At 45.3% G+C, this 14,803-nt stretch overlaps 1 protein-coding gene across 1 annotated transcript; it reads right to left on the bottom strand.

Annotated features, from left to right (window-relative positions):
• Positions 1-543: 543 nt before the first annotated feature.
• On the bottom strand, positions 544-14,368 carry LOC138358019 (pneumococcal serine-rich repeat protein-like). The gene is made up of 13 exons (XM_069315487.1): positions 14,360-14,368; positions 13,294-14,200; positions 12,183-12,870; positions 10,475-11,590; positions 9,436-10,438; positions 7,426-8,528; positions 6,248-7,384; positions 5,425-6,169; positions 4,411-4,979; positions 3,230-4,366; positions 2,388-3,130; positions 1,320-1,873; positions 544-1,239 (listed from the first exon to the last, which is right to left on the bottom strand). The coding sequence occupies exons 1-13, from the start codon at positions 14,366-14,368 to the stop codon at positions 544-546; spliced, it is 10,407 nt and encodes a 3,468-aa protein (XP_069171588.1).
• Between the last annotated feature and the right edge of the window lie 435 nt (positions 14,369-14,803).

Here is a 14,803-nt window from a genome sequence, read left to right as displayed (position 1 = left end):
AGAAATAGGTACTCGGGAGTTAGATTGCTGTTACGGGCTGCTTCCTGTGTGTGGGTGTGTGTGAAAAAAAATTATTGATTAACAGTTTAGAGGCGGGTGAAAAGAGCCAGGGCTCAACCCTGGAAGCACAACTAGGTAAATGGAACTATGTAAATAAACACACACACACACACAAAGTCAAAACTGAATTAGATAAAATACCAGACCCATACATGTCGAGCAGTCACAAACATTCAACCACGCCAAACACACAAGAACTAACCCACAATGAAAACAGCGAAGCGCCGCTACACAAACACGTCAACAAATACATAACACGTATTTTCATTCCGCCATTACCTGCCACTTCGTCACCTCGGAACAAATCAATCAACAGAACCACCCACTAAAGGGCGGACGCGAGCGCTCGTGACGCAACAATTAAGAGCTTCAAAGCTGAGCAGCGGCATACAAATCACCTCCGCCGGCGGGCGGCCGGACCCACCGCCTGCTGATATGTAAATTATAAATTGATTTGGAGCGCAGGAATTACAGAGACGACTCTTACGCTTCAGCCAGCACCATGTTGTCTGTATCAAACCTCTCGGTGCCAGCACTGCTAGTAGTACCAGAACTACTAGTAATACCAGCACTGCTAGTAATACCAGCACTACTAGTAATACCAGCACTACTAGTAGTACCAGCACTGCTAGTAGTACCAGCACTACTAGTAATACCAGCACTACTAGTAATACCAGCACTACTAGCAGTACCAGCACTGGTAGTAGTACCAGCACTACTAGTAATACCAGCACTACTAGTAATACCAGCACTACTAGTAATACCAGCACTACTAGTAGTACCAGCACTGGTAGTAGTACCAGCACTAATAGTAATACCAGCACTACTAGTAGTACCAGCACTGGTAGTAGTACCAGCACTACTAACAGTACCAGCACTACCAGCAGTACCAGCACCAATAGCAGTACCAGCACTACAGGCAGTATTAGCACTACTGGTAGAACCAGCATTACTGGCAATACCAGCACTACTGGTAATACCAGCACTACTGGTAGTACCAGCACTACTGGTAGTACCAGCACTACTGGCAGTACCAGTGCTACTTGTAGTAGCACTACTAGAAGTAGCAGCACTACTTGTAGTACCAGCACTACCAGTAGTACCAGCACTACTAGTAGTACCAGCACTACTAACAGTACCAGCACGAATAGTAGTACCAGAACTACTGGCAGTACAGCACTACTTGTAGTGCCAACACTACTAGTAGTACCAGCACAACTTGTAGTACTTGCACTACTTGTAGTACCAGCACTACTTACAGTACCAGCATTACTAGTAGTACCAACGCTACTAGTAGTACCAGCACTACTAGCAGTACCAACACTACTAGCAGTACCAGCACTACCAGCAGTACCAGCTCTATTAGTAGTACCAGCAATACTTGCAATACCAGCATTACTAGTAATACCAGCACTACTAGTAGTACCAGCACTACTAGTAGTACCAGCACTGCTAATAGTATCAGCACTACTAACAGTACCAGCACTGCCAGCAGTACCAGCACTACTAGTATTACCAGCACTACTAGTAGTACCAGCACTAGTAGCAGTACCAGCACTACTGGTAGTGTCAGCACTACTGGTAGAACCAGCACTACTTGTAGTACCAGCACTACTGGTAGTACCAGCATTACTGGCAGTATCATCACTACTGGTAGTACCAGCACTACTGGTAGTACCAGCACTACTAGTAGTACCAGCACTACTTGTAGTACCAGCACTACTGGTAGTACCACTATTACTGGCAGTACCAGCACTACTTGCAGTACCAGCACTACTAGCAGTACCAGCACTAATAGGAGTAGTACCAGGACCTTTGGCAGTACAGCACTACTTGTAGTACCAGCACTACTAGCAGTACCATCAATACTATCAGTACCAGCACTATTATTAGTATCAACACTATTAGCAGTACCAGTAATACTATCAGTACAAGCACTACTATTAATACCAGCACTACTATCAATACCATTACTACTAGTAGTACCAGCACTACCTGTAGTACCAGCACTACTGGTAGTACCAGCACTACTAGTAGTACCAGCACTACTTGTAGTACCAGCATTACTGGTAGTACCAGCATTACTGGCAGTACCAGCACTACTAATAGTACTAGCACTACTTGTAGTACCAGCACTACTGGTAGTAACAGCCCTACTGGTAGTACAAGCACTACTTGTAGTACCTGCACTAGTAGTAGTACCAGCACTACTGGTAGTACCAGCATTACTGGCAGTACCAGCACTACTTGTATTACTAGCACTACTGGTAGTACCAGCACTACTGTCAGTACAGCACTACTTGTAATTCCAGCACTACTAGTAGTACCAGCACTACTTGTAGTACCAGTACTCCTTGTAGTACTAGCACTACTGGCAGTAACAGCACTACTAGTAGTACTAGCACTACTAATAGTACCAGCACTACTTGTAGTACCAGCACTACTAGCAGTACTAGCACTACTAATAGCACCAACCCTACTAGCAGTATCAGCACTACTTGCAGTACCAGCACAACTAGCAGTACCAGCACTACCAGCAGTACCAGCACTACTAACAGTACCAGCAGAACTAGCAGTACCAGCACCACCAGCAGTACCAGCACTACTAGCAGCACCAGCACTACTGCTAGAACCTGCATTACTGGCACTATCAGGACTACTGGTAGTACCAGCACTACTAGTAGTACCAGCACTACTGGCAATACCAGCGCTACTTGTAGTACCAGCACTACTAGTAGTACCAGCACTACTTGTAGTACCAGCACTACCTGTAGTACCAGTACTACTGGTAGTAAAACCATTACTGGCAGTACCAGTACTACTTGTAGTACCAGCGCTACTAGTCGTACCAGCACTACTTGTAGTACCAGCAATACTGACAGTACCAGCACTACTAGAAGATCCAGCACTAGAAGCAGTACCAGCACTACTATCAGTACCAGCACTACTAGCATTACCAGCTCTACTACTAGTACCAGCACTACTCGGAGTACCAGCACTACTAGCAGTACCAGCACTACTAGTAGTACCAGCATTACTAGCAGTACCAGCACTACTAGTAGTACCAACACTACTAACAGTACCAGCAATACTAGTAATACCAGCACTACTAGTAGTACCAGCACTTCAAATAGTACCGGCACTACCAGCACTACCAGCAGTACCAGACCTACCAGCAGTACCAGCACTACTAGTAGTACCAGCACTACTAACAGTACCAGCACTACCAGCAGTACCAGCACTACTAGTAGTACCAGCACTACTAGCAGTACCAGCACTACTAGCAATACTAGCACCAATAGCAGTACCAGCACTACAGGTACTATTAGCACTACTGGGGGAACCAGCATTACTGGCAGTATCAGAACTACTGGTAGTTTCAGCACTGCTGGCAGTACCAGCACTACTGGTAGTACCAGCACTACTGGTAGTATCAGCACTACTGGCAGAACCAGCACTACTAGTAGTACCAGCACTACTTGTAGTACCAGCGCTACTTGTAGTACTAGTATTTCTGGTAGTACCAGCATTACTGGCAGAACCAGCACTACTTGTAGTACCAGCACTACTTGTAGTACCTGTACTACTTGTAGTACCAGCACTACTTGTAGTACCAGCACTACTGCCAGTACCAGCATCAGTAGTAGTACCAGCGCTACTAGTAGTACCAGCACTACTAGCAGTACCAACACTACTAGCAGTACCAGCACTACCAGCAGTACCAGCTCTATTAGTAGTACCAGCAATACTTGCAATACCAGCATTACTAGTAATACCAGCACTACTAGTAGTACCAGCACTAAAAACAGTACCAGCACTGCCAGCAGTACCAGCACTACTAGCAGTACCAGCACTACCAGCAGTACTAGCACTACTATTAGTACCAGCACTGCTAATAGTATCAGCACCACTAACAGTACCAGCACTACTAGTATTACCAGCACTACTAGTAGTACCAGTACTACTAGTACTACCAGCACTACTAGCAGTACAAGCACAACTGGCAGTACCAGCACTACTAGCAGTACCAGCACTACTGGTAGTACCAGCACTACTGGTAGTATCAGCACTACAGGTAGTACCAGCACTACTGGTAGTATCACCATTACTGGTAGTATCAGCACTACAGGTAGTACCAGCACTACTGGCAGTATCATCACTACTGGTAGTACCAGTACTACTGGCAGTACCAGCACTACTTGTAGTACCAGCAATACAAGTAGTACCAGCACTACTTGTAGTACCAGCACTACTGGTAGTACCACCATTACTGGCAGTACCAGCACTACTTGCAGTACCAGCACTACTAGCAGTGCCAGCACTAATAGTAGTAGTACCAGGACTTTTGACAGTACAGCACTACTTGTAGTACCAGCACTACTAGTAGTACCATCAATACTATCAGTACCAGCACTATTATTAGTATCAACACTATTAGCAGTACCAATAATACTATCAGTACCAGCAATACTTGCAATACCAGCATTACTAGTAATACCAGCACTACTAGTAGTACCAGCACTACTAGTAGTACCAGCACTGCTAATAGTATCAGCACTACTAACAGTACCAGCACTGCCAGCAGCACCAGCACTACTAGTATTACCAGCACTACTAGTAGTACCAGCACTAGTAGCAGTACCAGCACTACTGGTAGTGTCAGCACTACTGGTAGAACCAGCACTACTTGTAGTAACAGCACTACTGGTAGTACCAGCATTACTGGCAGTATCATCACTACTGGTAGTACCAGCACTACTGGTAGTACCAGCACTACTAGTAGTACCAGCACTACTTGTAGTACCAGCACTACTGGTAGTACCACCATTACTGGCAGTACCAGCACTACTTGCAGTACCAGCACTACTAGCAGTACCAGCACTAATAGGAGTAGTACCAGGACTTTTGGCAGTACAGCACTACTTGTAGTACCAGCACTACTAGCAGTACCATCAATACTATCAGTACCAGCACTATTATTAGTATCAACACTATTAGCAGTACCAGTAATACTATCAGTACAAGCACTACTATTAATACCAGCACTACTATCAATACCATTACTACTAGTAGTACCAGCACTACTTGTAGTACCAGAACTACTGGTAGTACCAGCACTACTAGTAGTACCAGCACTACTTGTAGTACCAGCATTACTGGTAGTACCAGCATTACTGGCAGTACCAGCACTACTAATAGTACTAGCACTACTTGTAGTACCAGCACTACTGGTAGTAACAGCCCTACTGGTAGTACAAGCACTACTTGTAGTACCTGCACTAGTAGTAGTACCAGCACTACTGGTAGTACCAGCATTACTGGCAGTACCAGCACTACTTGTATTACTAGCACTACTGGTAGTACCAGCACTACTGTCAGTACAGCACTACTTGTAATTCCAGCACTACTAGTAGTACCAGCACTACTTGTAGTACCAGTACTCCTTGTAGTACTAGCACTACTGGCAGTAACAGCACAACTAGTAGTACTAGCACTACTAATAGTACCGGCACTACTTGTAGTACCAGCACTACTAGCAGTACTAGCACTACTAATAGCACCAGCACTACTAATAGCACCAGCACTACTAGCAGTATCAGCACTACTTGCAGTACCAGCACAACTAGCAGTACCAGCACTACCAGCAGTACCAGCACTACTAACAGTACCAGCAGAACTAGCAGTACCAGCACCACCAGCAGTACCAGCACTACTAGCAGCACCAGCACTACTGCTAGAACCTGCATTACTGGCACTATCAGGACTACTGGTAGTACCAGCACCACTAGTAGTACCAGCACTACTGGCAATACCAGCGCTACTTGTAGTACCAGCACTACTTGTAGTACCAGCACTACTAGTCGTACCAGCACTACTTGTAGTACCAGCAATACTGACAGTACCAGCACTACTAGAAGATCCAGCACTAGAAGCAGTACCAGCACTACTAGCAGTACCAGCACTACTAGCATTACCAGCTCTACTACTAGTACCAGCACTACTCGGAGTACCAGCACTACTAGCAGTACCAGCACTACTAGTAGTACCAGCATTACTAGCAGTACCAGCACTACTAGTAGTACCAACACTACTAACAGTACCAGCAATACTAGTAATACCAGCACTACTAGTAGTACCAGCACTTCAAATAGTACCGGCACTACCAGCACTACCAGCAGTACCAGACCTACCAGCAGTACCAGCACTACTAGTAGTACCAGCACTACTAACAGTACCAGCACTACCAGCAGTACCAGCACTACTAGTAGTACCAGCACTACTAGCAGTACCAGCACTACTAGCAATACTAGCACCAATAGCAGTACCAGCACTACAGGTACTATTAGCACTACTGGGGGAACCAGCATTACTGGCAGTATCAGAACTACTGGTAGTTTCAGCACTGCTGGCAGTACCAGCACTACTGGTAGTACCAGCACTACTGGTAGTATCAGCACTACTGGCAGAACCAGCACTACTAGTAGTACCAGCACTACTTGTAGTACCAGCGCTACTTGTAGTACTAGTATTTCTGGTAGTACCAGCATTACTGGCAGAACCAGCACTACTTGTAGTACCAGCACTACTTGTAGTACCTGCACTACTTGTAGTACCAGCACTACTTGTAGTACCAGCACTACTGCCAGTACCAGCATCAGTGGTAGTACCAGCGCTACTAGTAGTACCAGCACTATTAGCAGTACCAACACTACTAGCAGTACCAGCACTACCAGCAGTACCAGCTCTATTAGTAGTACCAGCAATACTTGCAATACCAGCATTACTAGTAATACCAGCACTACTAGTAGTACCAGCACTAAAAACAGTACCAGCACTGCCAGCAGTACCAGCACTACTAGCAGTACCAGCACTACCAGCAGTACTAGCACTACTATTAGTACCAGCACTGCTAATAGTATCAGCACCACTAACAGTACCAGCACTGCCCGCAGTACCAGCACTACTTGTAGTAAAAGCACTAATAACAGTACCAGCACTACTAGTATTACCAGCACTACTAGTAGTACCAGCACTACTAGTACTACCAGCACTACTAGCAGTACAAGCACAACTGGCAGTACCAGCACTACTAGCAGTACCAGCACTACTGGTAGTACCAGCACTACTGGTAGTATCAGCACTACAGGTAGTACCAGCACTACTGGTAGTATCACCATTACTGGTAGTATCAGCACTACAGGTAGTACCAGCACTACTGGCAGTATCATCACTACTGGTAGTACCAGTACTACTGGCAGTACCAGCACTACTTGTAGTACCAGCAATACAAGTAGTACCAGCACTACTTGTAGTACCAGCACTACTGGTAGTACCACCATTACTGGCAGTACCAGCACTACTTGCAGTACCAGCACTACTAGCAGTGCCAGCACTAATAGTAGTAGTACCAGGACTTTTGGCAGTACAGCACTACTTGTAGTACCAGCACTACTAGTAGTACCAGCAATACTATCAGTACCAGCTCTATTAGTAGTATCAGCACTATTAGCAGTACCAGTAATACTATCAGTACCAGCACTCCTAGTAGTACCAGCACTACTATCAATACCAGTACTAATAGTAGTACTAGCACTACTGGTAGTACCAGCACTACTTGTAATATCAGCAATACTAGTAGTACCAGTACTACTTGTAGTACCAGTACTACTAGTAGTACCAGCACTACCTGTAGTACCAGCAATACTGGCAGTTCCAGCATTACTAGTAATACCAGCACTACTTGCAATACCAGCACTACTAGTAGATCCAGCACTACTAGCAGTACCAGCACTACTAGCAGTACCAACACTACTAGCATTACCAGCTCTACTACTAGTACCAGCACAACTAGTAGTACCAGCACTACTAGGAGTACCAGCACAACTAGCAGTACCAGCACTACTAGTAGTACCAGCACTACTAGCAGTACCAGCACTACTAGTAGTACCAACACTCCTAGGAGTACCAGCACTACCAGCAGTACCAGCTCTATTAGTAGTACCAGCAATACTTGCAATACCAGCATTACTAGTAATACCAGCACTACTAGTAGTACCAGCACTAAAAACAGTACCAGCAGTACCAGCACTACTAGCAGTACCAGCACTACTAGTAGTACCAGCACTGCTAATAGTATCAGCAGTACTAACAGTACCAGCACTGCCAGCAGTACCAGCACTACTAGTAGTAAAAGCACTAATAACAGTACCAGCACTACTAGCAGTACTAGCACAACTGGCAGTACCAGCACTACTAGCAGTACCAGCACTACTAGCCGTACCAGCACTAGTAGCAGTACTAGCACTACTGGTAGTACCAGCATTACTGGCAGTATCATCACTACTGGTAGTACCAGCACTACTGGTAGTACCAGCATTACTGGCAGTACCAGCACTACTTGTAATTCCAGCACTACTAGTAGTACCAGCACTAATAGTAGTAGTACCAGGACTTTTGGCAGTAAAGCACTACTTGTAGTACCAGCACTACTAGCAGTACCATCAATACTATCAGTACCAGCACTATTATTAGTATCAGCACTATTAGCAGTACCAGTAATACTATCAGTACAAGCACTACTATTAATACCAGCACTACTATCAATACCAGTACTACTAGTAGTACCAGCACTACAGGTAGTACCAGCACTACTGGTAGTACCAGCACTACTGGCAGTACCAGCACTACTGGCAGTACCAGCACTACTTGTAGTACCAGCATTACTGGTAGTACCAGCACTACTAATAGTACCAGCACTACTTGTAGTACCAGCACTACTGGTAGTAACAGCCCTACTGGTAGTACCAGCACTACTTGTAGTACCAGCACTACTAGTAGTACCAGCACTACTTGTAGTACCAGCATTACTGGTAGTACCAGCATTACTGGCAGAACCAGCACTACTGGCAGCACCAGCACTACTTGTAGTACCAGCACTACTAGTAGTACCAGCACTGCTTGTAGTACCAGCATTACTGGTAGTACCAGCATTACTGGCAGTACCAGCACTAATTGTATTACTAGCACTAATAGTAATACCAACACTACAGGCAGTACAGCACTACTTGTAATTCCAGCACTACTAGTAGTACCAGCACTACTTGTAGTACCAGCACTACTGCCAGTACCAGCATTACTAGTAGTACCAGCACTACTAGTAGTACCAGCACTACTTGTAGTACCAGCACTACTGGCAGTAACAGCACTACTAGTAGTACTAGCACTACTAATAGTACCAGCACTACTTGTAGAACCAGAACTACTGCCAGTACCAGCGTTACTAGTAGCACCAGCACTACTAGCAGTACTAGCAATACTAATAGCACCAGCACTACTAGCAGTACCAGCACTACTAGCAGTATCATCTCAACTTGCAGTACCAGCACAACTAGCAGTACCAGCACTACCAGCAGTACCAGCACTACTAGCAGTACCAGCACATCTAGCAGTACCAGCACTACCAGCAGTACCAGCACTACTAGCAGTACCAGCACTACTGGTACTACCAGCACTACTGCTAGAACCTGCATTACTGGCACTATCAGGACTACTGGTAGTACCAGCACTACTAGTAGTACCAGCACTAGTGGCAATACCAGTGCTACTTGTAGTACCAGCACTACTAGTAGTACCAGCACTACTTGTAGTACCAGCACTACTTGTAGTACCAGCACTACATGTAGTACCAGCACTACTTGTAGTACCAGCACTACATGTAGTACCAGCACTACTTGTAGTACCAGCACTACTGCCAGTACCAGCATCAGTAGTAGTACCAGCGCTACTAGTAGTACCAGCACTACTAGCAGTACCAACACTACTAGCAGTACCAGCACTACCAGCAGTACCAGCTCTATTAGTAGTACCACCAATACTTGCAATACCAGCATTACTAGTAATACCAGCACTACTAGTAGTACCAGCACTACTAGCAGTACCAGCACTACCAGCAGTACTAGCACTACTATTAGTACCAGCACTGCTAATAGTATCAGCACTACTAACAGTACCAGCACTGCCCGCAGTACCAGCACTACTTGTAGTAAAAGCACTAATAACAGTACCAGCACTACTAGTATTACCAGCACTACTAGTAGTACCAGCACTACTAGTACTACCAGCACTACTGGTAGTACCAGCACTACTGGTAGTATCAACACTACAGGTAGTACCAGCACTACTGGCAGTATCATCACTACTGGTAGTACCAGTACTACTGGCAGTACCAGCACTACTTGTAGTACCAGCAATACTAGTAGTACCAGCACTACTTGTAGTACCAGCACTACTGGTAGTACCACCATTACTGGCAGTACCAGCACTACTTGCAGTACCAGCACTACTAGCAGTACCAGCACTAATAGTAGTAGTACCAGGACTTTTGGCAGTACAGCACTACTTGTAGTACCTGCACTACGCACTACTAGTAGTACCAGCAATACTATCAGTACCAGCTCTATTAGTAGTATCAGCACTATTAGCAGTACCAGTAATACTATCAGTACCAGCACTCCTAGTAGTACCAGCACTACTATCAATACCAGTTCTAATAGTAGTACTAGCACTACTGGTAGTACCAGCACTACTTGTAATATCAGCAAATCTAGTAGTACCAGTACTACTTGTAGTACCAGTACTACTAGTAGTACCAGCACTACCTGTAGTACCAGCAATACTGGCAGTTCCAGCATTACTAGTAATACCAGCACTACTAGCAATACCAGCACTACTAGTAGATCCAGGACTACTAGCAGTACCAGCACTACTAGCAGTACCAACACTACTAGCATTACCAGCTGTACTACTAGTACCAGCACAACTAGTAGTACCAGCACTACTAGGAGTACCAGCACAACTAGCAGTACCAGCACTACTAGTAGTACCAGCACTACTAGCAGTACCAGCACTACTAGTAGTACCAACACTACTAGCAGTACCAGCACTACCAGCAGTACCAGCTCTATTAGTAGTACCAGCAATGCTTGCAATACCAGCATTACTAGTAATACCAGCACTACTAGTAGTACCAGCACTAAAAACAGTACCAGCAGTACCAGCACTACTAGCAGTACCAGCACTACTAGTAGTACCAGCACTGCTAATAGTATCAGCACTACTAACAGTACCAGCACTGCCAGCAGTACCAGCACTACTAGTAGTAAAAGCACTAATAACAGTACCAGCACTACTAGTAGTACCAGCACTACTAGTAGTACCAGCACTACTAGCAGTACTAGCACAACTGGCAGTACCAGCACTAGTAGCAGTACCAGCACTACTAGCAGTACCAGCACTAGTAGCAGTACTAGCACTACTGGTAGTGTCAGCACTACTGGTAGAACCAGCACTACTTGTAGTACCAGCACTACTGGTAGTACCAGCATTACTGGCAGTATCATCACTACTGGTAGTACCAGCACTACTGGTAGTACCAGCATTACTGGCAGTACCAGCACTACTTGTAATTCCAGCACTACTAGTAGTACCAGCACTACTAGTAGTACCAGCACTAATAGTAGTAGTACCAGGACTTTTGGCAGTACAGCACTACTTGTAGTACTAGCACTACTAGCAGTACCATCAATACTATCAGTACCAGCACTATTATTAGTATCAGCACTATTAGCAGTACCAGTAATACTATCAGTACAAGCACTACTATTAATACCAGCACTACTATCAATACCAGTACTACTAGTAATACCAGCACTACAGGTAGTACCAGCACTACTGGTAGTACCAGCACTACTGGCAGTACCAGCACTACTGGCAGTACCAGCACTACTTGTAGTACCAGCATTACTGGTAGTACCAGCACTACTAATAGTACCAGCACTACTTGTAGTACCAGCACTACTGGTAGTAACAGCCCTACTGGTAGTACCAGCACTACTTGTAGTACCAGCACTACTAGTAGTACCAGCACTACTTGTAGTACCAGCATTACTGGTAGTACCAGCATTACTGGCAGAACCAGCACTACTGGCAGCACCAGCACTACTTGTAGTACCAGCACTACTAGTAGTACCAGCACTGCTTGTAGTACCAGCATTACTGGTAGTACCAGCATTACTGGCAGTACCAGCACTAATTGTATTACTAGCACTACTAGTAGTACCAACACTACAGGCAGTTCAGCACTACTTGTAATTCCAGCACTACTAGTAGTACCAGCACTACTTGTAGTACCAGCACTACTGCCAGTACCAGCATTACTAGTAGTACCAGCACTACTAGTAGTACCAGCACTACTTGTAGTACCAGCACTACTGGCAGTAGCAGCACTACTAGTAGTACTAGCACTACTAATAGTACCAGCACTACTTGTAGAACCAGAACTACTGCCAGTACCAGCGTTACTAGTAGCACCAGCACTACTAGCAGTACTAGCACTACTAATAGCACCAGCACTACTAGCAGTACCAGCACTACTAGCAGTATCAGCACAACTTGCAGTACCAGCACAACTAGCAGTACCAGCACTACCAGCAGTACCAGCACTACTAGCAGTACCAGCACAACTAGCAGTACCAGCACTACCAGCAGTACCAGCACTACTAGCAGTACCAGCACTACTGGTACTACCAGCACTACTGCTAGAACCTGCATTACTGGCACTATCAGGACTACTGGTAGTACCAGCACTACTAGTAGTACCAGCACTAGTGGCAATACCAGCGCTACTTGTAGTACCAGCACTACTAGTAGTACCAGCACTAGTGGCAATACCAGCGCTACTTGTAGTACCAGCACTACTAGTAGTACCAGCACCACTTGTAGTACCAGCACTACTAGTAGTACCAGCACTACCTGTAGTACCAGTACTACTGGTAGTACCACTATTACTGGCAGTACCAGCACTACTTGTAGTATCAGCGCTACTAGTCTTACCAGCACTACTTGTAGTACCAGCAATACTGACAGTACCAGCATTACTAGTAGCACCAGCACTACTAGCAATACCAGCACTACAAGAAGATCCAGCACTACTAGCAGTACCAGCACTACTAGCAGTACCAGCACTACTAGCATTACCAGCTCTACTACTAGTACCAGCACAACGAGTAGTACCAGCACTAATAGGAGCAACAGCACTACTAGCAGTATCAGAACTACTAGTAGTACCAGTATTACTAGCAGTACCAGCACTACTAGTAGTACCAACACTACTAACAGTACCAGCACTACTGGTAATACCAGCACTACTAGTAGTACCAGCACTTCAAACAGTACCAGCACTACCAGCACTACCAGCACTACCAGCAGTACCAGTACTACTAGTAGTACCAGCACTGGTAGTAGTACCAGCACTACTAACAGTACCAGCACTACCAGCAGTACCAGCACTACTAGTAGTACCAGCACTACTAGCAGTACCAGCACTACTAGCAATACTAGCACTAATAGCAGTACCAGCACTACTGGTATTACTAGCACTACTGGGGGAACCAGCATTACTGGCAGTATTAGAACTACTGGTAGAACCAGCACTACTGGTAGTACCAGCACTACTTGTAGTACTAGTATTACTTGTAGTACCAGCATTACTGGCAGAACCAGCACTACTTGTAGTACCCGCACTACTTGTAGTACCAGCACTATTGTCAGTACCAGCATCAGTAGTAGTACCAGCGCTACTAGTAGTACCAGCACTACTAGCAGTACCAACACTACTAGCAGTACCAGCACTACCAGCAGTACCAGCTCTATTAGTAGTATCAGCAATACTTGCAATACCAGCATTACTAGTAATACCAGCACTACTAGCAGTACCAACACTAAAAACAGTACCAGCACTGCCAGCAGTACCAGCACTACTAGCAGTACCAGCACTACCAGCAGTACCAGCACTACTAGTAGTACCAGCACTGCTAATAGTATCAGCACTACTAACAGTACCAGCACTGCCCGCAGTACCAGCACTACTAGCAGTATCATCACTACTGGTAGAACCAGTACTACTGGCAGTACCAGCACTACTTGTAGTACCAGCAATACTAGTAGTACCAGCACTACTTGTAGTACCAGCACTACTGGTAGTACCACCATTACTGGCAGTACCAGCACTATTTGCAGTACCAGCACTACTAGTAGTACCAGCACTAATAGTAGTAGTACCAGGACTTTTGGCAGTACAGCACTACTTGTAGTACCACCATTACTGGTAGTACCAGCACTACTTGCAGTACCAGCACTACTAGCAGTACCAGCACTAATAGTAGTAGTACCAGGACTTTTGGCAGTACAGCACTACTTGTAGTACCAACACTACTAGTAGTACCAGCAATACTATCAGTACCAGCTCCATTAGTAGTATCAGCACTATTAGCAGTACCAGTAATACTATCAGTACCAGCACTGCTAGTAGTACCAGCACTACTATCAATACCAGTACTAATAGTAGTACTAGCACTACAGGTAGTACCAGCACTACTTGTAATATCAGCAATACTAGTAGTACCAGTACTACTTGTAGTACCAGTACTACTAGTAGTACCAGCACTACCTGTAGTACCAGCAATACTGGCAGTTCCAGCATTACTAGTAGTACCAGCACTACTAGCAATACCAGCACTACTAGTAGATCCAGCACTACTAGCAGTACCAGCACTACTAGCAGTACCAACACTACTAGCATTACCAGCTCTACTACTAGTACCAGCACTACTAGTAGTACCAGCACAACTAGTAGTACCAGCACTACTAGCAGTACCAGCACTACTAGCAGTACCAACACTACTAG

This window comes from Procambarus clarkii, chromosome 81 (assembly GCF_040958095.1).
Source record: "Procambarus clarkii isolate CNS0578487 chromosome 81, FALCON_Pclarkii_2.0, whole genome shotgun sequence".
Lineage (NCBI taxonomy): Eukaryota > Metazoa > Arthropoda > Malacostraca > Decapoda > Cambaridae > Procambarus > Procambarus clarkii.
Note: the sequence above shows the minus strand (reverse complement) of the source record. Positions and strands in the feature narration are given on the sequence as shown.